General features: G+C 36.3%; 1 protein-coding gene across 1 annotated transcript; it reads left to right on the top strand.

The window, feature by feature from the left end:
- The first annotated feature begins 1,749 nt into the window (after positions 1–1,749).
- LOC123249838 (RNA polymerase-associated protein RTF1 homolog) lies at positions 1,750–27,947 on the top strand. Its single transcript, XM_044678947.1, has 2 exons — positions 1,750–1,806; positions 25,824–27,947. Exons 1-2 carry the CDS (start codon positions 1,750–1,752, stop codon positions 27,945–27,947), a joined length of 2,181 nt encoding a protein of 726 aa, XP_044534882.1.

The raw sequence follows: 27,947 nt of genomic DNA, 5'->3' as shown, positions 1-27,947 counted from the left end.
AAAATAGGCAAGGAGGAGACTAAGCTATCACTCTTTGCAGACGATATGATGGTCTACTTAAAAAATCCTAGAGAATCAACTAAGAAGCTTGTAGAAATAATCAACAACTTTAGCAAAGTTGCAGAATACAAAATAAATGCACATAAATCATCAGCATTTCTATACATTTCCAACACACTAGAGCAGCAAGAAGTAGAAAGAGAAACACCATTTAAAATCACTCTAGACAATATAAAATACTTAGGAATCTATCTACCAAAACAAACACAGCAATTATATGAAAACAACTACAAAACACTTTCCAAAAAAATAAAACTGGATCTAAACAATTGGAAAGCCATTGATTGCTCATGGGTAGGACGAGCTAACATAATAAAAATGACAATTCTACTCAAATTAATTTACCTATTAAGCACCATACCTATCAAACTACAAAAAAAACTTCTTTACTGAATTAGAAAAAACTATAACAAATTTCATTTGGAATATCAAAAGATCAAGAATTTCAAGGGAAATAATGAAAAAAATGTGAAGGAAGGGGGCCTAGCAGTACCAGATATTAAACTATACTATAAAGCAGCAGTCATCAAAACAATATGGTACTGGCTAAGAGACAGAAGGGAGGATCAATGGAATAGACTTGGGGTAAATGACATCAGCAAGACAGTGTATGATAAACCCAAAGAGCCCAACTTTTGGGACATGAATCCACTATTTGACAAAAACTGCTGGGAAATTTGGAAAACAATATGGGAGAGATTAGGTCTAGATCAACATCTCACACCCTACACCAAGATAAATTCAGAATGGGTGAACGACTTGAATATAAAGAGGGAAACTATAAACAAGTTAAGTGAACACAGAATAGTATACTTGTCAGATCTGTGGGAAAGGAAAGACTTTAAAACCAAGCAAGAATTAGAGAAAATTACAAAATGTAAATTAAATGGTTTTGATTATATTAAACTAAAAAGTTTTTGTACAAACAAAAACAATGTAGTCAAAATCAGAAGGCAAACAACAAATTGGGAAAAAATCTTTATAACGAAAAACTCCGACAGGGGTCTAATTACTCAAATATACAAGGAGTTAAAGCAGTTGTATAAAAAAATCAAGCCATTCTCCAATTGATAAATGGGCAAGAGACATGAATAGGCAATTTTCAGGTAAAGAAATCAAAAGTATCAATAAGCACATGAGAAAGTGTTCCAAATCTCTATTAATTAGAGAAATGCAAATCAAAACAACTCGGAGGTATCACCTCACACCTAGCAGATTGGCTAAAATGAAAGAAGGGGAGAGTAATGAATGTTGGAGGGGATGTGGCAAAATTGGGACATTAATGCATTGCTGGTGGAGCTGTGAACTGAAAAAAAAAAAAAAAAAAAAAAATTGGAATCATGCTCAAAGGGCTATAAAAGAATGCCTGCCCTTTGACCCAGCCATACCATTGCTTGGTTTGTACCCCAAAGAGATCATAGATAAACAGACTTGTACGAAAATATTTATAGCTGCGCTTTTTGTGGTAGCAACAAACTGGAAAAGGAGGGTATGTCCTTCAATTGGGGAATGGCTGAACAAACTGTGGTACATGCGGGTGATGGAATACTATTGTGCTAAAAGGAATAATAAACTGGAGGAGTTCCAGGCGAACTGGAGAGACCTCCGGGAACAGATGCAGAGCGAAAGGAGCAGAGCCAGAAGAACATTGTACACAGAGACTGATACACTGTGGTAAAATTGAATGTAATGGACCTCTGTACCGGCAGCAATGCGGTGAACCGGGACAGTTCAGAGGGATTTATGGTAAAGACGCTGCCCACATTCAGAGGAGGGACTGCAGGAGGGAAAACATATAGGAAAAACAACTGCTTGAACGCATGGGTCGGGGTGGACATGATTGGGGATGTGGACTCGGAACAACCACACCAATGCAACTACCAACAATTTGGAAATAGGTCTTGATCAAGGACACATGACAAAACTAGTGGAAATGTGCATCGGCCATGGGTGGGGGGAGTGCGGGGGGGTGAAGGGGAAAGGAGGAGCATGAATCATGTAACCATGTTAAAAATGAATATTAAGGGCAGCTGGGTAACTCAGTGGATTGAGAGTCAGGCCTAGAGACAGGAGGTCCTAGGTTCAAATCCGGCCTCAGCCACTTCTCTGCTGTGTGACCTTGGGCAAGTCACTTGACCCCCATTGCCCACCCTTACCACTCTTCCATCTATGAGACAATACACTGAAAGTTAAGGGTTTAAAAAAAATGAATATTAATAAATGTTTAAAAAAATCAGCTTGAATCTTAACATTAAAAAAAACTAAAAAAAAAGTCACTAAATAGTTTCATAAGTAGTTTATAAGCTAGACTGATACCCAGGAGAAATTTTAATTTTATTATTTAGAAAAAAAATGTTTCCAAGGTCACATGATTCATGTTTTACTCTTCCCCCCAACCTCCCCCCACCCTGTGGCTGACGTGCATTTCCACTGATTTCTTCATGTGATCAAGACCTATTTCCATATTGTTGGTGATTGCAGTGGGGTGGCCGTTTGGAGTCTATATCCGCAATCATGTCCGCATCAACCCATGTATTCAAGCAATTGTTTTTCTTCCGTGTTTCCACTCCTGTGGTTCTTCCTCTGAATGTGGGTAGCGTTCTTTTTCATAAATCCCTCAGAATTGTCCTGGGTCGTTGCATTGCTGCTGGTACAGAAATCCATTGCATTCGATTTTGCCACAGTGTATCAGTTTCTGTGTGCAGTGTTCTCTTGGTTCTGCTCCTTTCATTCCGTATCAATTCCTGAATGTCATTCCAGTTCACATGGAATTCCTTCTTGAGAAATTTTTAAAAAGGAAGAGGTCTTGTATGTACAAAAATATTCATGACAGCTATTATTGTGATGACAAACTGCAAAAAATCTGGAAACCGAGGGAATGCACATTGATTGTGGAATGGCTAAATAAACTGTGGGGCATGAATGTAATGGAGAATTAATGCACTATGAGAAATCTGGAAATTGGTGATTGTAAAAATTCATAGAAAGACAAATGAATTGATACATAGTGAATTGAGTGAAAATAAAAGAACAATTTTTACTGTTAAAAAAGTGAAAAATGTTATATTATCATACAGTATCATTTTTACTAAAATAGATTCAGAACATAGCTATAAATCCTTTAAAATTATTCACTGAACTAACATTTTGGTCTGATTGATGCTAGAGAGGACTCATGTAGACAGAATAAATGCTTAATAAATTATTGCTGATTAACATACCCATTACATTGTGGAATCTGGAATAAAGTCTCAAAAGCATTGATTTCCCTGGGGGAAAAGGGTTTTTTGGTTTGAATATATTAAAGATTAGGTCACCAGGAGATTGAAAAATTATCAATCCCCAATTAAGAATAACCTCAAGTTAAAATGACATTTATGGAAGTTTATTTACAATTGAGAAGAGGTAGAAAAAATAAGGAAATAAGAATCTAACACAGTAGGTAAATTACTACAATCCTCTAATGAATCCAGGTATATCTAATTAACCCAAGCTGAGAGTCAGAGGGCCAGAGGGATGGGATGGGGGTGGGGGGCAGGTTCCCTGGAGGTGAATGAAGCAAAAGCTTCAGTCACAGAATCTCTATTAAAGGGAATTTCCTTAAGAGAAATTCAGGAAGATTCAGTCTTTAAACTCACCAAATGGAATTCCAAAGAAGATATTAAGAACAGTCTCACCAAGGTCTCAGGGTCCCAGCCAGCACTCCTCCACCAACAAAGAGAACTCCTTCATCAGAAGATTAAGTTAAGTTATTCTCCAGAAGCCTTCCTGACTCACTCAACTCTATCTTTTTAAAGGGATCACTTATGCATCAGTTCCTGTGCCTCCCTCCTAGTTTGCATGCCCAATCACAAAAGACACTTCTCTTAGGACTGCCTAGGGGGAAGTCAGTCAATTCTGATTCATTGCCCATTCTAGCACAAGTGAGTTACAGATCTCCCAAAATTGGAGATGTTCTCAATTTTGGTGATTAAATCTAAAGATGGGCAGTGTAGACTTAATCTAATTATCACACATATCAGGTTTTTAAAACAACTAGCCATTTTCATAAAACTTCCCCTTCCTTAAAACCTAGCCTTTTCTCCTTAGATTCAAAACATTCACTGAAAACATCATAGTTGTAATTTTTATATAAGAAGCCAATCAACAAGTTAGAAAGATTTTCATGTCTGGAGGAGTTGGTGATTAAAGCAATATAAACAGTACAATTCTGAGCTTACCTCTAGGGCATATTTGTTTTTGCCATCTATATTTTGATTTGTAATTACTTAAGAGGAGTGAGATTTGTAGGCCAAGGGAGAATTTGAACTAAAGCTCTCATTTGACTTTTCAGGATGGTTACATACACATCACTCGCTTCACTCACTCTATATTTCAGTTAAACCAACCTATTTTCTGTTACCAACAAACAACATCCAATGTCGATTTTCTAGGCTATTTCCAGGCAGGCAGGCCAAAAATATCAGAATGTTCTTCCTCTTTGGGTCCACCACTTGGATCCCTGCAATTTTTCAAAGTTCAAATCTACTAAAAAGGCCTCTCCTAATTCCTCTAGTTTTAGTTTTCTTCTCTTCAAAATTCCTCGTATTTGCTTTTTAGATATTTACTGTGTTCTTAATTGTATATAGGCTTTTCCCTCCAGGAGAACGTAAATTTCATGATGTCAGGAACTGTTTTATTTTGTTTTTGTCTAAACCCCATGTCTGTCATATAATTATTTTACACAGTATTTTTAGATACATATGTTTGTATATACCAAGAGATTTTATCACTGTCAAATATATTAGGAATCTAAGTTGGCATTTGAGACATTATATAGTGTTGTAAGATTTTAAAATCATTTCATGTTCTGATTTTATAGTTGAGGAAATAGTTGACAGAAGTCTCAGACAGAGCAGAGAGTCAGGGAACTGTCCAAGGTGATAGACATAAGAGCTTGAGCAAAGAACTTCTGAATACTACTTTTTCATTTACAACCACAGGCTAGCAGATATGAATGTCTATAGATAAAAGACAAATCACATATTACTATAAGGAAACATACACTCTGAAATGCTTATTGCCTTATTCAATTAAGGCTTGAACTAGTTTGTGCTTGTTCTTGAAAAGTTTGTTTTCAAAAGCCATCTTCACAGTATCCAAACTGTAAAACCTTTTAAAAGATCAAGGTATGTCTGTTATCTCATTTGTGAAAATAAAGATAATAATTATTGCTTCTAAATAATGTTGAATATAAAGCATTATAACAACATATACAATGGTGAAATGGTGAAATGATGGCAACTAATGATTACAACCTTTAGATGAGGTACACTAAACCCTTTCCCCTCTCTATGCTTCCTGACAGTTACTAATTATCATTTTAATATTTAAAAATAGCCATTTGATAGTCTGAATGATTCTATCTCTTCAATTTCACTAGTTCAGTTAAATATCTAGACCCTATTTAATCTTATTCATCACTTTTATCCATATAATTCAATTGTATCATTGAAAATCATTTCTGTGGCACCCAATCTTAATATAGTTTGTTGGTGAACTTAAAGAGTTATATGATTTTCCATTTCAAGAAACTATAATTCAATGATGAGTGTTTACCTTATCTGTCCATCCACTAAGCCATAATTTGGTTTACTACTATCAAATGGAATCTCATATTTCTGTAACTCTAAACTCAAACTTTTTTTCTTTTTTATCAGCAATCCCACCAAATACAGTTCTATACCTGGCAAATGCTTATCATCAAAGAATGATTGTTATGAATTACAAATATTTTAAAGGAAAATACTAAAACTTATGTTAGTTATGGGAGGCTTTAGCTTTAACCCCAATCCTAGGGCACCTCACTGTTCCTTGTTTCCTACTATTCCTCATTTAACATAAGAGAAAACATTCATTATATCTTTTCCCTCCCTTTTCTACTTATCTAGAATATCTATCTACTTGAATCCCAATTGCAATTTACGCATGATCTTTATCTCTAGACCTGACCATTCTCACCAATTAGACTAATATTTACTTGTTATTTAAGATTCCTGAAGAGAATATAGCATGTCACATAGGAATTAGTTGTTTTTCCCCTAAAATGATCAGTAATACAACTATTGTCAAAAAACATTACTCTTGCTAAGTTGGATTTTTTCATTCTTCTACTTCCATTTCTGTTTTATATCTAAAATGACCTCATCAAAACTTTATGCTGATATTTTCTTGATGAAAACTTATCCAATGGATGGCAGACTCAGACTCTAACTAGATCTTTTGATATCCAAATGAGTTATCTTATTACCACTTATATTGAGTCTTGATAGAGAATGTAAGCTTCTAAAGGACTAGGGCAATTTCATAATTGTTTTTAATGTACTCATTACCTAGCAAAATGCCTTTGTCATTCTACATGATTAATATTATTTTCAAATATACAATCAATATAGATAGATGTGAATCTGTATCTACATATGTACACATGTATACATATAAGTATGTAGATATGTGTGTCTATATATAGACACATATATAGATATACATGTACAAGTGTACATGTTATATTTTATCACATCATATCATGCTGTAATATTACCCCTTCCCTAATAGAGCTTACAGGAATATAATTTATAGTAAAATATATATATATATAGCACAAAATGGTTCATTATAACTAAATGCTATTTGAGGTTTGCTGAAAACAAGACCATTTATGACTGATGAGAGGAGACTAAACATCAGAGAGGAGTTAGAATTTGGACTGAGTTTTTTCATGATAAAGAAAGTGAAAATGCAGTGTAATAATTATAATAAATATAGATTGATATTGATAGAAGTATAAATATTTTAATCAAGGTCATGTTGGTAAAATATAAGATGACCACACGCCTGCTAAGATCTAATTCAAATTCCCTGTCATACCTTCTCCCACCTGGCTTCCTCGTACCAAAAGAGAGCGTCCCAATCAAGTCCTCTCTATGTAAGCTACACTTTACATTGGCTCAAGTCATCACATAAAACCAGAAACCCGTTGAATCAAAGGAAATGTAGTTTCAAAGTCCCCTAAATGTCCACAGGAAGTTTGTCATATATCTAAATATTTCAAACTCAAGTGCACCCCAAATAACTCTCAATGAAACCCAAAAAATTCCAAATAACACAGCAGGAAACATCATATTGCTTATTCACAGTAACAGGATACATGATTTGAAGCTCGAAGAGAACCTTGAGACTATTTAGATATATGCCCTCCTTTTACAAATGAAGCCCAATATTGAATGACTTATCTAAGGTCAAACAGTAAGTAAAAAATATCATGATTCATATGCAAGTCCTTTGATTCCAAAATTGTTAATTTACATTAATTAAAGCATAGTCTGTGTTTGTTAATCCTTCAGTCCTAGGATCTGTCCCTACAAGAAAGGCATTGGCATACTTAACAGGAATTACCACTTCTCAGCATCATTTCCCTGTAATTTAAGCCCCAACTAATTTTGTAGTCACCAGTTCTGCTTACAAGAATCTAGGATTCTAAAGATTAAAGCATGAGTGCATTTTAAGACTTAAACCTATTCACAATTTTCATTTGCTCATAATGCTTTTTAGTTCACTTCAGCTCCCAGGAAATTATGATTGATCACATTTCCAGGAGACTAGGGAATTTTTCTGGCTCTTCTGGGTCACAATTCAAAATCATAGTTGGAGGTTCGTTTTTTTTATTTTATTCCAGCCTTTCATACAGGATATTTCCAAAGGCTGATGGAAAAGTATCTCTTATACAAACAAACCTCAATTTTACTTTATATCATAGCAAGATATCATAAATGAATTTTCCTTTTCTGTCATCCTCCATTTGCTGTGCCTCCCACCCATTTTAACAGTTCCCATGGATATAGAAGTTAGGGAAACACTCTACCATTTTCTAAATGGATTTCACTGGCCCAGAAAACCCTCCATTAGTCAACTGTAAGCCTTATTTAAGTTACCTGAATTAATTAAATTAACTAAATTTAATTTATTAATTAATAATTATATTAATTAATAATAATAAAATATATTAACTAAATTAAATTAAGGCATTTAAAGCACGGATTTTTAACCATTTTGTCTGTGTGTGTTGAGGCAAGCATGACTATCTACATGTTTTGGTAAAATTTTTATACCCTTCTTAGAATAAACTTATTAAATAATAGAGAATTACTTAATTTAGGGGTTTTTTAAAATAAAGTTGTGACTTCGGGAATTCTGTGAAGATGGAGGCAGCGTAGAAGCAGCAAGGCTCCAAACTTCCATAAAGCCCTTCACCACTAATCAAAGACAAAGGACTCTGAGGGAACAGAAAACCAAATCTGACAACACAACAGAGCTGGGAGATGCTCCAGCTGAACCCAACTTAAAAGGTACGTGGAAAAAAAGAGAAAAAAGCCTGAATTCTTAGAACTCTTACGTGGGAGGGGAAAGAAAGGAGGAGGATCCCAGATCCCTTCCTCCACCTAATGAGCTGAATCTCCAGCAGATATTGGAATCCCTGGGTGGGCTGGGCCACTAGTTGGATAGATTGCCTTGCTGGCACAGCTGTGCCAAACTCAAGGCTTTGATCACAGACAGAAGGGAAGCTACTGGGGGAGAAACCCAGAAAGGGTGAACATACCCTCCATCTTGTGCTACCTCCCCCTCTTTCTCTTGAGGCTTTGACCTCAGGATATTCAGAGCTGTGCAAATCAACCACACCCAGGCTTAATCCTATCAATACATCAGACAAGAAGTCTTCAGAGGGCAGGGAAGCTCCAACACCCCCTCCTCCACAGACTAGAGTGAATGAACTCACCTCTCTAGCTTTTACCACCAGCTAGGGAAAATCTGACATCAGGGCACTTGGAGCTGAGCAGATTAATCCCACCTGGCTTAATCCTATCAGTACAGCAGACAAGAAGTCTTCAGAGGGCAGGGAAGCTCCAACAACCCTCCTCCACAGACTACAAGGAAAGTAGCCAAATTCACTTTAGCTTTTACCAACAGCTGGGGAAAATCTGGCCTCAGGTCCCACTAACCTAATTAATCAACAAAACAAAGAAGCCCTCCTGGGGCTAAATAATCCAAACCCAAAATTATGATCAGAGGATGAAGATTACAGCTAAATACAGAGGAGAAAGAAGAAAAAAAAACATGAGTAAACAACAGAAAAAGAAAAAAGAAATCACAATCTACACCTTTTATCCAGAAATTGAAGAAGAGCAAATGGATCAGAAGAAGATAAAGGAACACCAAGAAAAAAACATAAAAAATTCAGTGAAATGGACACAAGCTTCGGAAGAACTTAAAATTCAATTACAAGAACTCAAAATTCAATTAACTCAAGAACTCAGAATCCAAATAACTCAGGAACTCAGAAAACAATCAACAGAGGCTGAAGGCAATTGGGAAAAGGAAATACATGACCTAAAACAAGAAAATAATGTCTTAAAAGCCCAAATTGACCAACTGAAAAATGAAGCAAAGAAGGCAAAAGATGATCTACAAAGAAAAGCAGACCAGAAGGAGAAGGATGAGCAAAAAGCCAGGGATGAAATTCAGTCTTTAAAAATTAGAATTCAACAACTAGAAGTAAATGACTTCATAAGGCAGCAAGAATATATAAAACAAAATTTTAAAAAATGAAAAATTTGAGGAAAATATGAAACATTGACGCAACCACAGATCTCGAAGAGACAACTTCAGGATTGTTGGTCTGCCAGAATATCACAACAGAAGGAAAAATTTGGACATCATCCTACAGGAAATTATACAAGAGAACTGTCCTGACATTCTCAAACAAGGGGGAAAAGTGTAAATAGAAAGAATCCACAAATCACCTCCTGCATTTAATCCACAACTAACAACTTCCAGAAATATTATAGCCAAATTCAAAAACTACCAGACCAAGGAAAAATATATTACGAGCTGCTAAGAAGAAGTCATTCAGATACCAAGGAACCACAGGATTAGGATTAAGATAACACAGGATCTGGCTGCATCTACTTTGAAGGACAGGAAAGCATGGAATACAATATTCCAGAAAGTAAGAGAGCAACATCCACAACCAAGAATTAACTATCCAGCAAAACTGACTATATTCTTGCAGGGGAAAGTATGGTCATTCAGCAAAATTAAAGACTTCCAAGCATTCATGAAGAAAAAAACCAGACTTAAGCAGAGAGTTTGCTGCTCAAACACAGAACTCAAGAGAATCACCATAAGGTAATTAAGAGAGTGGGGTGTGGGAAACAAAACAAAACAAAACAAAAACAAAAAACCTTTTCTTTAAGGGACCCAATAAGTTCAACTGACTTATATTCCTATAAGAAAAGAAGATATTGGTAACTCTTAAAAATTGTTATTACCAACAGAGTAGATAGAAGGAGTACAATTAGAGGGAACAGGGACAAACTGTATAGGATGAAATGTCAATATATATGTATGTATGTATGTATNTGTAACTCTAAACTCAAACTTTTTTTCTTTTTTATCAGCAATCCCACCAAATACAGTTCTATACCTGGCAAATGCTTATCATCAAAGAATGATTGTTATGAGTTACAAATATTTTAAAGGAAAATACTAAAACTTATGTTAGTTATGGGAGGCTTTAGCTTTAACCCCAATCCTAGGGCACCTCACTGTTCCTTGTTTCCTACTATTCCTCATTTAACATAAGAGAAAACATTCATTATATCTTTTCCCTCCCTTTTCTACTTATCTAGAATATCTATCTACTTGAATCCCAATTGCAATTTACGCATGATCTTTATCTCTAGACCTGACCATTCTCACCAATTAGACTAATATTTACTTGTTATTTAAGATTCCTGAAGAGAATATAGCATGTCACATAGGAATTAGTTGTTTTTCCCCTAAAATGATCAGTAATACAACTATTGTCAAAAAACATTACTCTTGCTAAGTTGGATTTTTTCATTCTTCTACTTCCATTTCTGTTTTATATCTAAAATGACCTCATCAAAACTTTATGCTGATATTTTCTTGATGAAAACTTATCCAATGGATGGCAGACTCAGACTCTAACTAGATCTTTTGATATCCAAATGAGTTATCTTATTACCACTTATATTGAGTCTTGATAGAGAATGTAAGCTTCTAAAGGACTAGGGCAATTTCATAATTGTTTTTAATGTACTCATTACCTAGCAAAATGCCTTTGTCATTCTACATGATTAATATTATTTTCAAATATACAATCAATATAGATAGATGTGAATCTGTATCTACATATGTACACATGTATACATATAAGTATGTAGATATGTGTGTCTATATATAGACACATATATAGATATACATGTACAAGTGTACATGTTATATTTTATCACATCATATCATGCTGTAATATTACCCCTTCCCTAATAGAGCTTACAGGAATATAATTTATAGTAAAATATATATATATATAGCACAAAATGGTTCATTATAACTAAATGCTATTTGAGGTTTGCTGAAAACAAGACCATTTATGACTGATGAGAGGAGACTAAACATCAGAGAGGAGTTAGAATTTGGACTGAGTTTTTTCATGATAAAGAAAGTGAAAATGCAGTGTAATAATTATAATAAATATAGATTGATATTGATAGAAGTATAAATATTTTAATCAAGGTCATGTTGGTAAAATATAAGATGACCACACGCCTGCTAAGATCTAATTCAAATTCCCTGTCATACCTTCTCCCACCTGGCTTCCTCGTACCAAAAGAGAGCGTCCCAATCAAGTCCTCTCTATGTAAGCTACACTTTACATTGGCTCAAGTCATCACATAAAACCAGAAACCCGTTGAATCAAAGGAAATGTAGTTTCAAAGTCCCCTAAATGTCCACAGGAAGTTTGTCATATATCTAAATATTTCAAACTCAAGTGCACCCCAAATAACTCTCAATGAAACCCAAAAAATTCCAAATAACACAGCAGGAAACATCATATTGCTTATTCACAGTAACAGGATACATGATTTGAAGCTCGAAGAGAACCTTGAGACTATTTAGATATATGCCCTCCTTTTACAAATGAAGCCCAATATTGAATGACTTATCTAAGGTCAAACAGTAAGTAAAAAATATCATGATTCATATGCAAGTCCTTTGATTCCAAAATTGTTAATTTACATTAATTAAAGCATAGTCTGTGTTTGTTAATCCTTCAGTCCTAGGATCTGTCCCTACAAGAAAGGCATTGGCATACTTAACAGGAATTACCACTTCTCAGCATCATTTCCCTGTAATTTAAGCCCCAACTAATTTTGTAGTCACCAGTTCTGCTTACAAGAATCTAGGATTCTAAAGATTAAAGCATGAGTGCATTTTAAGACTTAAACCTATTCACAATTTTCATTTGCTCATAATGCTTTTTAGTTCACTTCAGCTCCCAGGAAATTATGATTGATCACATTTCCAGGAGACTAGGGAATTTTTCTGGCTCTTCTGGGTCACAATTCAAAATCATAGTTGGAGGTTCGTTTTTTTTATTTTATTCCAGCCTTTCATACAGGATATTTCCAAAGGCTGATGGAAAAGTATCTCTTATACAAACAAACCTCAATTTTACTTTATATCATAGCAAGATATCATAAATGAATTTTCCTTTTCTGTCATCCTCCATTTGCTGTGCCTCCCACCCATTTTAACAGTTCCCATGGATATAGAAGTTAGGGAAACACTCTACCATTTTCTAAATGGATTTCACTGGCCCAGAAAACCCTCCATTAGTCAACTGTAAGCCTTATTTAAGTTACCTGAATTAATTAAATTAACTAAATTTAATTTATTAATTAATAATTATATTAATTAATAATAATAAAATATATTAACTAAATTAAATTAAGGCATTTAAAGCACGGATTTTTAACCATTTTGTCTGTGTGTGTTGAGGCAAGCATGACTATCTACATGTTTTGGTAAAATTTTTATACCCTTCTTAGAATAAACTTATTAAATAATAGAGAATTACTTAATTTAGGGGTTTTTTAAAATAAAGTTGTGACTTCGGGAATTCTGTGAAGATGGAGGCAGCGTAGAAGCAGCAAGGCTCCAAACTTCCATAAAGCCCTTCACCACTAATCAAAGACAAAGGACTCTGAGGGAACAGAAAACCAAATCTGACAACACAACAGAGCTGGGAGATGCTCCAGCTGAACCCAACTTAAAAGGTACATGGAAAAAAAGAGAAAAAAGCCTGAATTCTTAGAACTCTTACGTGGGAGGGGAAAGAAAGGAGGAGGATCCCAGATCCCTTCCTCCACCTAATGAGCTGAATCTCCAGCAGATATTGGAATCCCTGGGTGGGCTGGGCCACTAGTTGGATAGATTGCCTTGCTGGCACAGCTGTGCCAAACTCAAGGCTTTGATCACAGACAGAAGGGAAGCTACTGGGGGAGAAACCCAGAAAGGGTGAACATACCCTCCATCTTGTGCTACCTCCCCCTCTTTCTCTTGAGGCTTTGACCTCAGGATATTCAGAGCTGTGCAAATCAACCACACCCAGGCTTAATCCTATCAATACATCAGACAAGAAGTCTTCAGAGGGCAGGGAAGCTCCAACACCCCCTCCTCCACAGACTAGAGTGAATGAACTCACCTCTCTAGCTTTTACCACCAGCTAGGGAAAATCTGACATCAGGGCACTTGGAGCTGAGCAGATTAATCCCACCTGGCTTAATCCTATCAGTACAGCAGACAAGAAGTCTTCAGAGGGCAGGGAAGCTCCAACAACCCTCCTCCACAGACTACAAGGAAAGTAGCCAAATTCACTTTAGCTTTTACCAACAGCTGGGGAAAATCTGGCCTCAGGTCCCACTAACCTAATTAATCAACAAAACAAAGAAGCCCTCCTGGGGCTAAATAATCCAAACCCAAAATTATGATCAGAGGATGAAGATTACAGCTAAATACAGAGGAGAAAGAAGAAAAAAAAACATGAGTAAACAACAGAAAAAGAAAAAAGAAATCACAATCTACACCTTTTATCCAGAAATTGAAGAAGAGCAAATGGATCAGAAGAAGATAAAGGAACACCAAGAAAAAAACATAAAAAATTCAGTGAAATGGACACAAGCTTCGGAAGAACTTAAAATTCAATTACAAGAACTCAAAATTCAATTAACTCAAGAACTCAGAATCCAAATAACTCAGGAACTCAGAAAACAATCAACAGAGGCTGAAGGCAATTGGGAAAAGGAAATACATGACCTAAAACAAGAAAATAATGTCTTAAAAGCCCAAATTGACCAACTGAAAAATGAAGCAAAGAAGGCAAAAGATGATCTACAAAGAAAAGCAGACCAGAAGGAGAAGGATGAGCAAAAAGCCAGGGATGAAATTCAGTCTTTAAAAATTAGAATTCAACAACTAGAAGTAAATGACTTCATAAGGCAGCAAGAATATATAAAACAAAATTTTAAAAAATGAAAAATTTGAGGAAAATATGAAACATTGACGCAACCACAGATCTCGAAGAGACAACTTCAGGATTGTTGGTCTGCCAGAATATCACAACAGAAGGAAAAATTTGGACATCATCCTACAGGAAATTATACAAGAGAACTGTCCTGACATTCTCAAACAAGGGGGAAAAGTGTAAATAGAAAGAATCCACAAATCACCTCCTGCATTTAATCCACAACTAACAACTTCCAGAAATATTATAGCCAAATTCAAAAACTACCAGACCAAGGAAAAATATATTACGAGCTGCTAAGAAGAAGTCATTCAGATACCAAGGAACCACAGGATTAGGATTAAGATAACACAGGATCTGGCTGCATCTACTTTGAAGGACAGGAAAGCATGGAATACAATATTCCAGAAAGTAAGAGAGCAACATCCACAACCAAGAATTAACTATCCAGCAAAACTGACTATATTCTTGCAGGGGAAAGTATGGTCATTCAGCAAAATTAAAGACTTCCAAGCATTCATGAAGAAAAAAACCAGACTTAAGCAGAGAGTTTGCTGCTCAAACACAGAACTCAAGAGAATCACCATAAGGTAATTAAGAGAGTGGGGTGTGGGAAACAAAACAAAACAAAACAAAAACAAAAAACCTTTTCTTTAAGGGACCCAATAAGTTCAACTGACTTATATTCCTATAAGAAAAGAAGATATTGGTAACTCTTAAAAATTGTTATTACCAACAGAGTAGATAGAAGGAGTACAATTAGAGGGAACAGGGACAAACTGTATAGGATGAAATGTCAATATATATGTTTGTATGTATGTATGTATATATGTATATATGCATACAAAACTAGAAGTAAAAAAAGAGATAATATTAAGAGAAAGGGGAAAACAGAAAAATGGAGTAAATTTATATTTCATAAAGAAGGGCATGGAGCAAACAGGGGAGAAGATCAATACAATGGACAGGTAAAGAGGTTGGAGAAAGGAAATACCTAATTCATAAGTGCATTGAAATTCAATTAAAGAGGGAAAAGCAATAAGATCCATTGGGGCAGAGATTTGATTCATGCCATATCGAAAAGTAGAAGGGTAAAAAATGGACTGGTAGGGAGGGAAGCAATAGTAGGGAGGGAGAGGGTTTGGGGAGGAGCGCAGAGTAGTTTTAAAAAAAATAAGAGGGGAATAAGACAGGACGGGGAGAAAGGGAAGTACAACAAGGGAGGGGATTAGGGGAACTGATTTAAAACAAAACACAGGTATAGAAGGAAACAGTGAAAGACAGAGACAGAGAAAAAGAAAAATAATGACAGAAACAGAGAAAGGGACAGAACGACAGAAATTATGAGAGAGAGAGAGAGAGAGAGAAAGAGAGAGAGAGAAAGGTACAGAGACAGAGAAAGAGAGACAAAGAGATGAATTTAGCTCTAGAGAGATAATTTCTAGAGCCATTGGAATAACTTTGATCATGAAGGCATCAATAGAGTGCAGAAAGAAAATGAAAGCCCAGAATAAAACTCCAAGGAGCATTTTTGTTTTTGAGAAGAAAAGGAAGAAAAGAGTCATTGTACACACAAAAAAAGCAATCAGAAAGGCATCAGAACCAAAAGAATGTGAGAGTCAAGGGAGGAGAGATTTTATATAAGGGGTGGAATAATGTTGCTATGTTTTATTGAAATTTAAGTTTCCAGAGCTTCTGATTCAGAAAGTGTAACTGAAAACTCTCCCTTGCTGTTTTTCCCCTTCTTTAAGCTCTGCTGTCTTTTTAAAAAATTATTTTTACTTGTTCCATTTATCTAGGAACCTCTGTAGGTATGAGAAATAATTATTATTGAATAGCAGACAAAAAAAGTGTGTCAGTATGTAAATCCCTCCAGGAAATGAAGCCTTTTCATCTTCATTATTTATATTGTAGCTTAAAATGACTACAAATGCAAAGCATGTTTTTAAAAATGAATCATCACTTGGAGAACCAATACTATACAGTTGGAATACTTTTGACTGTTTTGGAGAATGGTAGCTCTCTGTATGCCCTGTCTTCTAAAAAACACTATTAGATCAAGTCTTTAAAGGAGAGAATATATTTTTAGAAAGTAGAATTTTACAATTAAATAATGGAGCTATTTCCATCTTCAGCTGTCCTTTACATTTCCAAGAACAGCAGTAAGGGAGGATGGTAAAAAAAAAAAAAGTCAGGTATATATAGTGAAGACATGTTTCTAATTAAACACTCAGCTAAGCTTTTTGTTAACCACCTGATATATACCAGATATTGTGGTAAGTCCTAGTGACATAGACAAAAATTAACCCTGCTCTCAAGACACTTAATTTTTTTTAAACCCTTAACTTCTGTGTATTGGCTCATAGGTGAAAGAGTGGTAAGTGTGGGCAATGGGGTTCAAGTGACTTGCCCAGGGTCACACAGCTGGGAAGTATCTGAGGCTAGATTTGAACCTAGGACCTCCCCCATCTCTAGGCCTGACTCTCAATCTACTGAGCTACGCAGCTGCCCCCTCTCAAGACACTTAAATTCTATCACAGCAAAGTTGAGAGTCTTGCCAGAGCCTGTGGATAGCAGCAGCAGCCCTGGGCAAGCTTTTTCCTGTACCACCCTGGGCATAGCCATCAAGCTTTGACACCTGGCCCATGTTGGCAGGGATGGGGACTAGTCACCTACAGTCTTCCTTCTCTCCTTTACATCTTCCTCCATCTCTGAAGAAGGGAGTTGTTGAACACTGCTTTAGCTTCCAAAAATTGTACTGAAAGTTTTAGGGAAGTATAACTTATCATTTTAAGGAGTGGCTCATTTTTCCTATGCTCTCTAGTGTTTTTAAAGGGGAAAAGTTTTGTATATTGTTGAAGGTCATTTTTGCATCTATGGGGATAATGATATGATTTCTGTCCATTAGATTAGAACATGAATAATGAAACCATGGAAAATTTTTCTAAAAAAGAAAAACAAAAAACAAACAAACACAAAAACAAACAAAAAATATACCATTTACTGTATAAATCTCCCTTATCCAAACTCCCAACTTTTACCTTGCCTGCCTATTTCTAGACTCTGGCCTAGGGAAAGCTGGGTGACATTTATGACCAACTGCCATTCCTGTGTTAATTCAGTGAACTCTGGTCTTCCCATCCTGGTCCAGTCTCTCCTACAACTCAGTGTGTGTACCCACAACTATTTAGATTTATTGTAACATCCCTGGTGCCCTCCATTATCTATTTTCACAGGGCACCTGGACAGGAAAATCAAAAACTAATTGGAAATTAAATAATATGATTATCCAAAACCAGCTAGTCAAAGAAGAAATCATAGAAACAATCAACAATTTCATTGAAGAGAATGACAATTAAGAGACATCCTACCAGACTCTGAGGGATGCAGCCAAGGCAATAACCAGAGGGAAATTTATAACCTTGAGTGCATATATAAACAAATTAGGGAAGGCAGAAATTAGTGAATTGGGCATGCAACTTAAAAAATTAGAAAACAAGAAAATTAAAAATAAACATATGAAAACTAAATTAGAAATACTAAAAATGAAGGGAAAAATTAATAAAATTGAAAGTAAAAGAACTATTGAATTAATAAATAAGAGTAGAAGCTGATATTTTGAAAAAACAGATAAAATAGACAAAGTAATGGTCAATCTAATTAAAAAAAGAAGAAAACCAAATTGACAGTATCAAAGATGAAAAGGGAGAGGTCACCTCTAATGAAGGGGAAATTAAGGCAATCATTAAAAGGTATTTTTCCCAATTATATGGCAATAAATATAGCAACCTTGGAGATATGGATGAATATTTACACAAATACAAATTGCCTAGATTAACAGCAGAAGAAAAAGAATACCTAAATAATCCCATATCAGAAATAGAAATTGAACAAGCCATTAAAGAACTCTCTAAGAAAAAATCACCAGGACCTGATAGATTCACAAGTGAATTCTATCAGACATTCAAAGAGCAACTAATCCCAATATTATACAAATTATTTGATACAATAAGTGAAAAAGGAGTCCTACCAAATTCCTTGTATGACACAAATATGGTAGTGATTCCAAAGCCAGGTAGATCAAAAACAGAGAAAGAAAACTATAGACCAATCTCCCTAATGAGCATAGATGCAAAAAATTTAAATAGAATATTAGCAAAGAGACTCCAGCAAGTGATCAAGATGATCATCCACCATGATCAGGTGGGATTTATACCAGGAATGCAAGGATGGTTCAACATTAAGAAAACCATCCACATAACTGACCATATCAACAATCTAACAAACAAAAATCATATGATTATCTCAATAAATGCTAAAAAAGCCTTTGACAAAATGCAGCACCCATTCCTATTGAAAACCCTGGAAAGTATAGGAATAGAAGGACTTTTCCTAAAAATAATAAATAGTATATACCTAAAAGCATCAACAAGCATTATATGCAGAGGGGATGAATTAGAAGCCTTTCCAAGAAGATCAGGAGTGAAACAAGGATGCCCATTATCTCCTCTATTATTTAACATTGTACTAGAAACACTAGCAGTAGCAATTAGAGAAGAAAAAGAAATTGAAGGTATCAAAATAGGCAATGAGGAGACTAAGCTATCACTCTTTGCAGATGATATGATGGTCTAGTTAAAAAATCCTAGAGAATTAACTAAGAAGCTTGGAGAAATAATCAACAACTTTAGCAAAGTTGCAGGATACAAAATAAATGCACATAAATCATCAGCATTTCTATACATTTCCAACACATCACAGTAGCAAGAGGTAAAAAGAGAAACACCATTTAAAATCACCCTAGACAATATAAAATACTTAGGAATCTATCTAACAAAACAAACACACAGCAATTATATGAAAACAACTACAAAACTCTTTCCAAACAATTAAAACCAGATCTAAACCATTGGAAAAATATTGATTGTTCATGGGTAGGACGAGCTGACATAATAAAAATGACCATTCTAGCCAAATTAAGTTACCTATTTAGTGTCATCCCTATCAAACTACCAAAAAACTTTTTTTTACTGAATTAGGAAAAACTATAACAAAGTTCATTTGGAATAACAAAAGATCAAGAATATCAAGGGAAATAATGAATAAAATGTGAAGGAAGGGGGTCTAGCAATACCAGATATTAAGCTGTACTATAAAGGAGCAGTCATCAAAACGGTATGGTACTGGCTAAGAGAGAGAAGGGACGATCAGTGGAATAGACTTGGGCTAAGTGACATCAGCAAGACAATGTATGATAAACCCAAAGAGACAAAATCCACTATTTGACAAAAACTGCTGGGAAATTTGGAAAACAATGTGGGAGAGATTAGGTTTAGATCAACATCTCACACCCTACCCCAAGATAAATTCAGAATGGGTGAATGACTTAAATAAAAAGAGGGAAACTATAAATAAGTTAAGTGAACATAGAAGAGTTTACTTGTCAGATCTCTGGGAAATGAAAGATTTTAAAACCAAGCAAGAGTTAGAGAAAATTACAAAATGTAAAATAAATGATTTTAAAAAAACAATGCAGCCAAAATCAGAAGGGAAACAACAAATTGGGAAAACATCTTTATGACGAAAAAGTCTGACAGGGGGGTAATTACTCAAATATACAAGGAGTTAAATCAATTGTATAAAAAATCAAGCCATTCCCCAATTGATAAATGGGCAAGAGACATGAATAGGCAATTTTCAGATAAAGAAATCAAAAGTATCATTAAGCACATGAGAAAGTGTTCTAAATCTCTAATAACTAGAGAAATGCAAATCAAAACAACTCTGAGGCATCACCTTACACCTAGCAGACTGGCTAAAATGAAAGAAAGGGAGAGTAATGAATGCTGGAGGAGATGTGGCAAAACACTGGGACATGAATGCATTGCTGGTGGAGTTGTGAACTGATCCAACCATTCTGGCTGGCAATTTGGAACTATGCTCAAAGGGTTATAAGAAATTCCTGTCCTTTGATCCAGCCATACCATTGTTGGGTTTGTACCCCAAAGAGATCATAGATAAAGAGACTTGTATAAAAATATTTATAGCCGTGCTTTTTGTGGTGGCAAAAAAACTGGAAAATGAGGGGATGCCCTTCAATTGGGAATGGCTGAACAAATTGTGGTATATGATGGTGATGGAATACTATTGTGCTCAAAGGAATAATAAACTGGAGGAATTCCATGTGAACTGGAAGGACCTCCAGGAACTGATGCAGAGCGAAAGGAGCAGAGCCAGAAGAACATTGTACACAGAGACCAATACACTGTGGTAAAATCTAATGTAATGGATTTCTATACTAGCAGCAATGCAATGATCCAAAACAATTATGAAGGACTTATGGAAAAGAACACTACCCACATTCAGAGGAAGAACTACAGGCGTGGAAACAGAAGAAAAACAACTGCTTGAACACATGGGTTGAGGCGTTGAGGCAGACATGATTGGGGATGTAGACTCAAAACTATCACACCAATGCAACTATGAACAATTTGGAAATAGGTCTTGATCAATGACACATGTTAAAACCAGTGGAAATACGCGTCAGCCATGGAGGGTGGGGAATTTGGTAGGTGGGGGTGAAGGGGAAAGTAAGAGTGTGAATTATGTAACTATATTAACTTTTATAAAAAATAAATATGAATAAATGTTAAAAAAGGGGAAAAAAGCTAATAGAGTCTTTAGGGATGAAAAAAACAACAACACTTGCCTTTTTGAGGAATAGTAGTCCCTTATTTTTCATGGAATATTATCACTGAGTCTTGAATAAAAAGGGAGATTCTAAGGTGAAGGATAAGACTAATCCTCTGAAGAAGAGCTAGGACCTGGGGATACAGGACCAGGACTTATACTGGCATTGGGGCTGAGAGGAATGGTAATGTTGAAGGTAGATATCTATATTTAGGTGAAGACACTTAACCTATGTTGTATCATGGGCATCTTTAACACAGATTTTTTACTAGAAAAATGTGTGGTTTTGGTGTCAAATTGAAGAAAATATCCAATTTCACCTGGTGAAATTAAAGGGCTTTTTTTTTTCCATTCTAAGTTAGTGGATCCCCTGAGTCATAGAACCAACTTCCTTAGGGGTCCATGAATCCCACATTAAGAATCTGTGACCCAGAACAATATTTATATCCAGATCTCTATCTACACAAGTACCATCATTTCAATGTCTTCTTGGCGGAGTAGTGGTACTGACTGTTAGACTCAGGGCAAGTAATATGAAGTGTAGGCAGAGAAAGCAAACCAATATCTCAGTTGAGATATGAAAGAAAGATACCGTAAGCCAGAAATCTGAGACTACAGTTGGCAAAGCCACCATGTGGAGTGGAATAAGAGATTATCTGGTAGCTGTATGTTTTAAGAATTGTTCTTGCCCAACTAGCTGTTAAGCTCTGTGATTTCTAGTTGAAAATGGACAAATGTTACTGAATCTCTCTAACCTGCAGGCCTTCTAAATTGTATGATCTCAAATTCAGCATGTTGCATAGAAGGCCAAATCATCCCATTCTTAGCTATAGTATGGCTTTCTCAAAATTTTAGTGGTCTAATGTTGGTTATTGTCCAGTGTCATAATAATATATTATTTGTCTAGTATGGACTTCTCTCTCCCAGAAGAGACTTCTCTCCTTAGAAGAGTGCCAAAGCCTATATTTCTCCATCTTCTTGTCATAATTAGAATTTGCCTATCTTGTTATTAAATGAGATAATATTCATAAATCTGTAGTCAAGGGCCTGGCACATTAGGTACTTTAAAATGATTTCTTTGTTCTGTATATCCCCCTAAGAAAGCAGGCAGACTCATTTCTGTTCCAATGTGTTATTCGGTGATAGTGATCTAATTCTCTCAATAAAATAATTTCATATGGAATATCTAAAAAATACTAGAATTTCAGATGCTATGTACCAGCTAAGTGATCTCAAGTGAGAGGATCTAGGTTCAACTGGGTCCTCTATGGCTAAATACAAGACCTTAGACAAGCCACTTTACTTTATGTAGACTTTGATTCCATCTTCTATTAAATGAAGATGTGAGACTTAATGATTTCTAAAGGGACTTCTAAGCCTAAATCTGCAATTTTATGATCTTATTTGGGAGTAAGTGGACTTAAAAAATATTCTTCAGGTTATACAATAGCTATAAATGTCTATCTTATCCTTGATAATGATGCCCTCAATAGTTTTTCATCCCTATACTTCTAGGACCTAAGTTTATTTAATAATCACTTTAATGGATTAATAACTCCCAAAAGGAATACAAAATGAAAACTAATTTGAGGTTTTGCATCCAATGGAAGGGATTCTAATTTGGAATGCAATCCCAGAAATTAGCAATGTTCAGGTGACTCATGCTCTACGATCAGAAGTGGAATGATGCTTTATGGAGGAGGGTGAATAAGTCTTTGGAAAAGCATGAATATTTTTAAATTATCAATTGATTTAATTATTTTTTAAAAAAATATTTCCACAGTTACATGATTCATGTTATTACTCTCTCCCTTCCTCCCCCCCCCACCCATAATCAACATGCATTTCCACTGGTTGCTTCCTGTGTCATTGATTAAGACCTATTTCCATATTATCAATAGTTGTACTAGGGTGGTCATATTGAGTTTACTTACCAAATCATGTCCTCCTCAACCCATGTGTTCAAGCAGTTGTTTTTCTTCTGTGTCTCCACTCCTATAGTTCTTCCTCTGAATGTGGGTAGCATTCTTTTCCATAAATCCCTCAGAATTGTCCTGGGTCATTGCATTGCTGCTAATACAGAAGTCCATTACATTCGATTTTACCACAGTGTACCAGTGTCTCTGTACAATGTTCTTTGGGCTCTGCTCCTTTTGCTCTACATCAATTCCTGGAGGTCTTTCCAGTTCACATGGAATTCCTCCAGTTTATTATTCCTTTGAGCACTATAGTATTCCATCACCTGTAACAGACACCACAATTTGTTCAGCCATTCCCCAATCAAAGGACATTCCCTCATTTTCCAATTTTTTGCCACCCCAAAGAGCATGGCTGTAAATAATTTAGTACAAGACTTTTTCCTTATTATCTCTTTGGGGTATAAACCAAGCAGTGCTATGGCTGGATTAAAAGGCAGATAGTCTTTTAAAGCCCTTTGAGTTTAGTTCCAAATTGCCATCCAGAATGGTTGGATCAATTCACAATTCCACCAGCAATGCATTAATGTCCCAATTTTGCCACATCCCCTCCTACATTCATTACTCTCCCCTGCTGTCATTTTAGCCAATCTTCTAGGTGTGAGGTGATACCTCAGAGTCGTTTTGATTTGCATTTCTCTAATTATTAGAGATTTAGAACACTTTCTCATGTGCTTATTGATAGTTTTGATTTCTTTAATCTGAAAATTACCTATTTGTGTTACTTGCCCTTTTATCAATTCAGGAATGGCTTGGTTTTTGGTAAAATCAAATTAGCTCCTTGTATATTTGAGTAATTAGACCTTTGTCAGAGTTTTTTGTTATGAAGATCCCCCCCCCAGTTTGTTGTTTTTCTTCTGATTCTGGCTGCATTGTTTTTGTTTGTACAAAACCTTTTTAACTCAATGTAATTGAAATTATTTATTTTACATTTTGTAATTTTTTCTAACCCTTGCTTGGATTTAAAATCTTTCCTTTCCCAGAGATCTGACAAGTATGCTATTCTGTGTTCACCTAATTTACTTGTAGTTTCCTTATTTATATTCAAGTCATTCACCTATTCTGAATTTATCTTGGTGTAGGAAGTGATGAACATTTTTATAATTTCTTATAGCACAATAGTATTCCATCATCAACATATATCACACTATATTCAGCCATTCCCCAAATGATGGACATCCTCTCAGTTTCCAATTTTTTCCACCACAAGAAGAGCTGCTATACATATTTTTGTACAAGTAGGTCCTTTCCTCTTTCTTATTATCTCTTTGGGACACAGACCAAGTAGCCGTATTACTGATTCAAAGGGTATTCACAGTTTTATAGACCTTTAGACTTAGTTCCAAATTGCCCTCCAGATTGGTTAGTTTAGTTCACAACTCTACCAACAATGCATTTTTCCCAAAAGTTTCCCAATTTTGCCACATCCCCTCCAACATTTATCACTTTCCTTTCTTGCCATATTGGCCAATCTGATAGGTATGAGGTCATACCTCATAGTTGTTTTAGCTTACATTTCTCTAATCAAGAGTGTTTTAAAACATTTTTAATATGATTATTAATGGCTTGGATTTCTTCATTTGAAAATTTCTTATTCATATCCCTTGACTGTGAAAGGGAATTGTTGGTTATCTTTCAATTCACACCTGTGAAAAGAGAATCCTTCATTCTATTTGCCTAGTTGGGGTTGAAACTTTGAGGATAATTTAAGTAACCCTACTCAGTATCTCACTAGATTGTGAGGAGGAGACTAGCTCTCCTTTTTCTACCTTCTGATTGAATCAACACAAGCTTGAATAAGATGAGTTCACACCTTCTTGGATGCTAGGAGAGTTCACACCTTGCCTGATGCTAGGTGAGATACCATAGTTACTTGGAGAGCTCCACCTATTTCCCCAAACTCAAACAGCCAGAAACTTAAGAGTTCACACACTTAGAAAGGTGTGAGTGTAAAGGTGAGAACTCAGACAACTTGGAAACTGTGATTGGCCCCCACAAAAAGGGGGCAGGGACTAGAAAACATCATAAAAGCCAATGAAGATTGTTTAGCAGGCACTCTGGTGAAGGAGGCTAGTAGAGAGTGAACTCCAAGAAGAGAGTTTGGCTTCGAGAAAGAATTTGGCTTCAAGAGGAAGGTCAGCTGAAAGAAGAAAGCAGGCCTCAGGAGTCATCTTCAGCTCCAATCATTGTGTTGGGTGAGTGGATAGCTGCTTTTCCCTTCCTGTCTTCTGGAGATAGTTTAATTCTGATTGAAAGTTAGCAAGTCCTAGCTGAGTCAAGCACTGGAGCAATATTTCGTTAGATAGGTTAATGTCTTTTCTACCTTTTTGTATTTCTTTTCTTTATAAATAAAAGATTTATACTTTTCATATATTTAGCCAAGTAATTAATTTTAACACATGACTATTTATCAATTAGAGAATGGCTTATATTCTCATAAATTTGACTGAATTCTCCATAAATTTGAGAAAGGGAACCTTTCTTAGAGTGTTATAAATTTTTCCAGTTTGTTATTTCCCTTCTAATCTTGGTTACATTAGTTTTGTTTGTACAAAGTCTTTTCAATTTAATATATTCCAAAGTATTCATTTTACATTTTATAATACTCTCTATCTCTTGTCTATTTCTCTGAAAATCCTTCAGGTAAACTGTTTTGTGTTCCCCTGATTTAGTTAGAGTATGACTTTTTATATCTAAATCATATATCCTGTGTAGGTCGAGCCAAGGCGGCAGAGACGGAGGCAGTGGAGTTCCTCACACTGGCTGGCGGGCAAGAGAGGAGTCCAGGCAGCAGAGTCTGGAGCAGGAGCTCTTGGGCCACCATGGTCAACAAGAGGAAACTCCAAGTTGTGATGGACTCAGACACTGAGGACAGCCCCAGGGATAAGAATGTGCATCAACAACTCTTATCCTTAGCCAAAAGGAAACGTTGTGACTCTGAAGAGAAAGAGCAACCTGTTCATCAGCCTGCAGCTTCTTCAGGCTCTGGAACAGCCAAGAGTGATGATGAGTGGACAGTTGGACGCTCACAAAATAAGAAAAAAGGAAAAACTGGGAGAATAGAGAAGAAGGGAACAATGAAAAGGCAGACTAACAAAGCTGCTTCCTCAGGTAGCTCTGACAAAGGGAGCTCAGCTGAGAGTTCAGCCCCTGAAGAAGAAGTGTCTGACTCCCACAGTAACAGTTCCTCCTCCAGCTGGGATTCCGATTCGTCCTCTGAGGATGAGGAGTCTCAGGGTGCATATGGAGAAGACCTCATGGGAGATGAAGAAGACAGGGCCCATTTAGAACAAATGACAGAGAAGGAGAGGGAACAGGCACTATTTAGCAGGAAAGAAAAGAGAGCGGTGCTTAAGAGAAGATTTCAAATGAAGAAAAAATTAAAACCGGCTAAGCAAGGAAAAAAGAAAGAAGAAGAGAAGAAAAAACTCCCACAGATTCAAGAGTCCCTGGACGTGTGCCATAACGAGGAGCGGCATTCCAAGAGGGGTGAAAAACTAGACAGAAAGTCTCAGGCCATGGAAGAACTGAAAGCAGAGAGAAAAAAATGGAAAAACAGAATAGCTGAGCTGCTTGCCAAAAAACAGCCATTAAAAACAAGTGAAGTCTACTCCGATGAAAAAGAGGAGGAAGAGGATGATCAGTCCAGGGAGAAGACTGATGGCTCATCGTGGACCACATCTTCTGATGAGGAAGAGGTTGCTCCAAAGTCCCAGCCAGTTTCCCTGCCTAAAGAGCTGAACCAGGTGCGATTATCACGGCACAAATTGGAACAATGGTGTCACATGCCTTTTTTTGCTAAGACTGTCACTGGATGTTTTGTACGAATTGGCACTGGGAATCATGATGGTAAGCCTGTCTATAGGGTTGCTGAAATCACTGGTGTGGTGGAAACAGCCAAGGTTTACCAGTTGGGTGGCATTAGGACAAACAAGGGATTACAGTTGAGACATGGCAGTGAGCAGCGTGTGTTCCGCCTGGAGTTTGTCTCGAATCAAGAGTTCACAGAAAGTGAATTCATGAAATGGAAAGAAGGGATGTTCTCTGCTGGCATGCAGCTGCCTACCTTGGATGAGATTAACAAGAAGGAAGTGTCCATTAAAGAAGCTTTGAATTATCAATTCAATGATCAGGACATTGAAGAGATTGTAAAAGCGAAAGCGAGATTCAGAAAAGCTCCGCCCAACTATGCCATGAAAAAAACACAGCTTCTGAAGGACAAGGCCCTGGCAGAAGACTTGGGAGACCAAGACAAAGCAAAGCAAATCCAAGGTCAGCTGAATGAGCTAGAGGATAGGGCAGAGGCCCTTCATTGCCAAAGAACAAAGACTATTTCCGCCATTAGTTACATCAATCGACGAAATCGAGAATGGAATATTGTGGAGTCTCAGAAGGCCCTTGTGGCGGAAAGTCACCACATGAAGAATCAGCAGGCGGATCCCTTCACCAGGCGGCAGTGCAAACCAACTATTGTCTCCAATTCCAGAGACCCTGCTGTTCAAGCTGCCATCTTGGCCCAGCTCAATGCAAAATACGGCTCTGGCACATTACCAGATGCTCCTAAGGAGATGAACAAGGGGCAGGGAAAGGACAAAGAGTCCAATTCTAAGTCAGCCAGTGACCTCTCAGGGGACCTCTTCAAAGTGCATGACTTTGATGTGAAGATAGACTTGCAAGTTCCCAGTTCAGAAACAAAGACGCTGGCCATCACAGCAAGGGCTCCCCTGGCCAAGGATGCTGCTCCAAGAAGGTCTCTGAGCTTAGAAGACTACAAGAGACTTCGAGGGCTTATCTGA

The sequence above is a fragment of the Gracilinanus agilis genome, chromosome 5 (assembly GCF_016433145.1).
Source record: "Gracilinanus agilis isolate LMUSP501 chromosome 5, AgileGrace, whole genome shotgun sequence".
NCBI lineage: Eukaryota > Metazoa > Chordata > Mammalia > Didelphimorphia > Didelphidae > Gracilinanus > Gracilinanus agilis.
The sequence above is the reverse complement of the archived record's forward strand: the minus strand, read 5'-3'. Positions and strand labels throughout refer to the sequence as shown.

Coding starts and splice junctions, on each gene's coding strand:
- LOC123249838 (XM_044678947.1), top strand. CDS start 1,750: ATGGACCTCTGTACCGGCAGCAATGCGGTGAACCGGGACAGTTCAGAG. Junction 1,807..25,823: donor ACAGTTCAGAGGGATTTATG/GTAAAGACGCTG, acceptor CCCCTGATTTAG/TTAGAGTATGACTTTTTATA.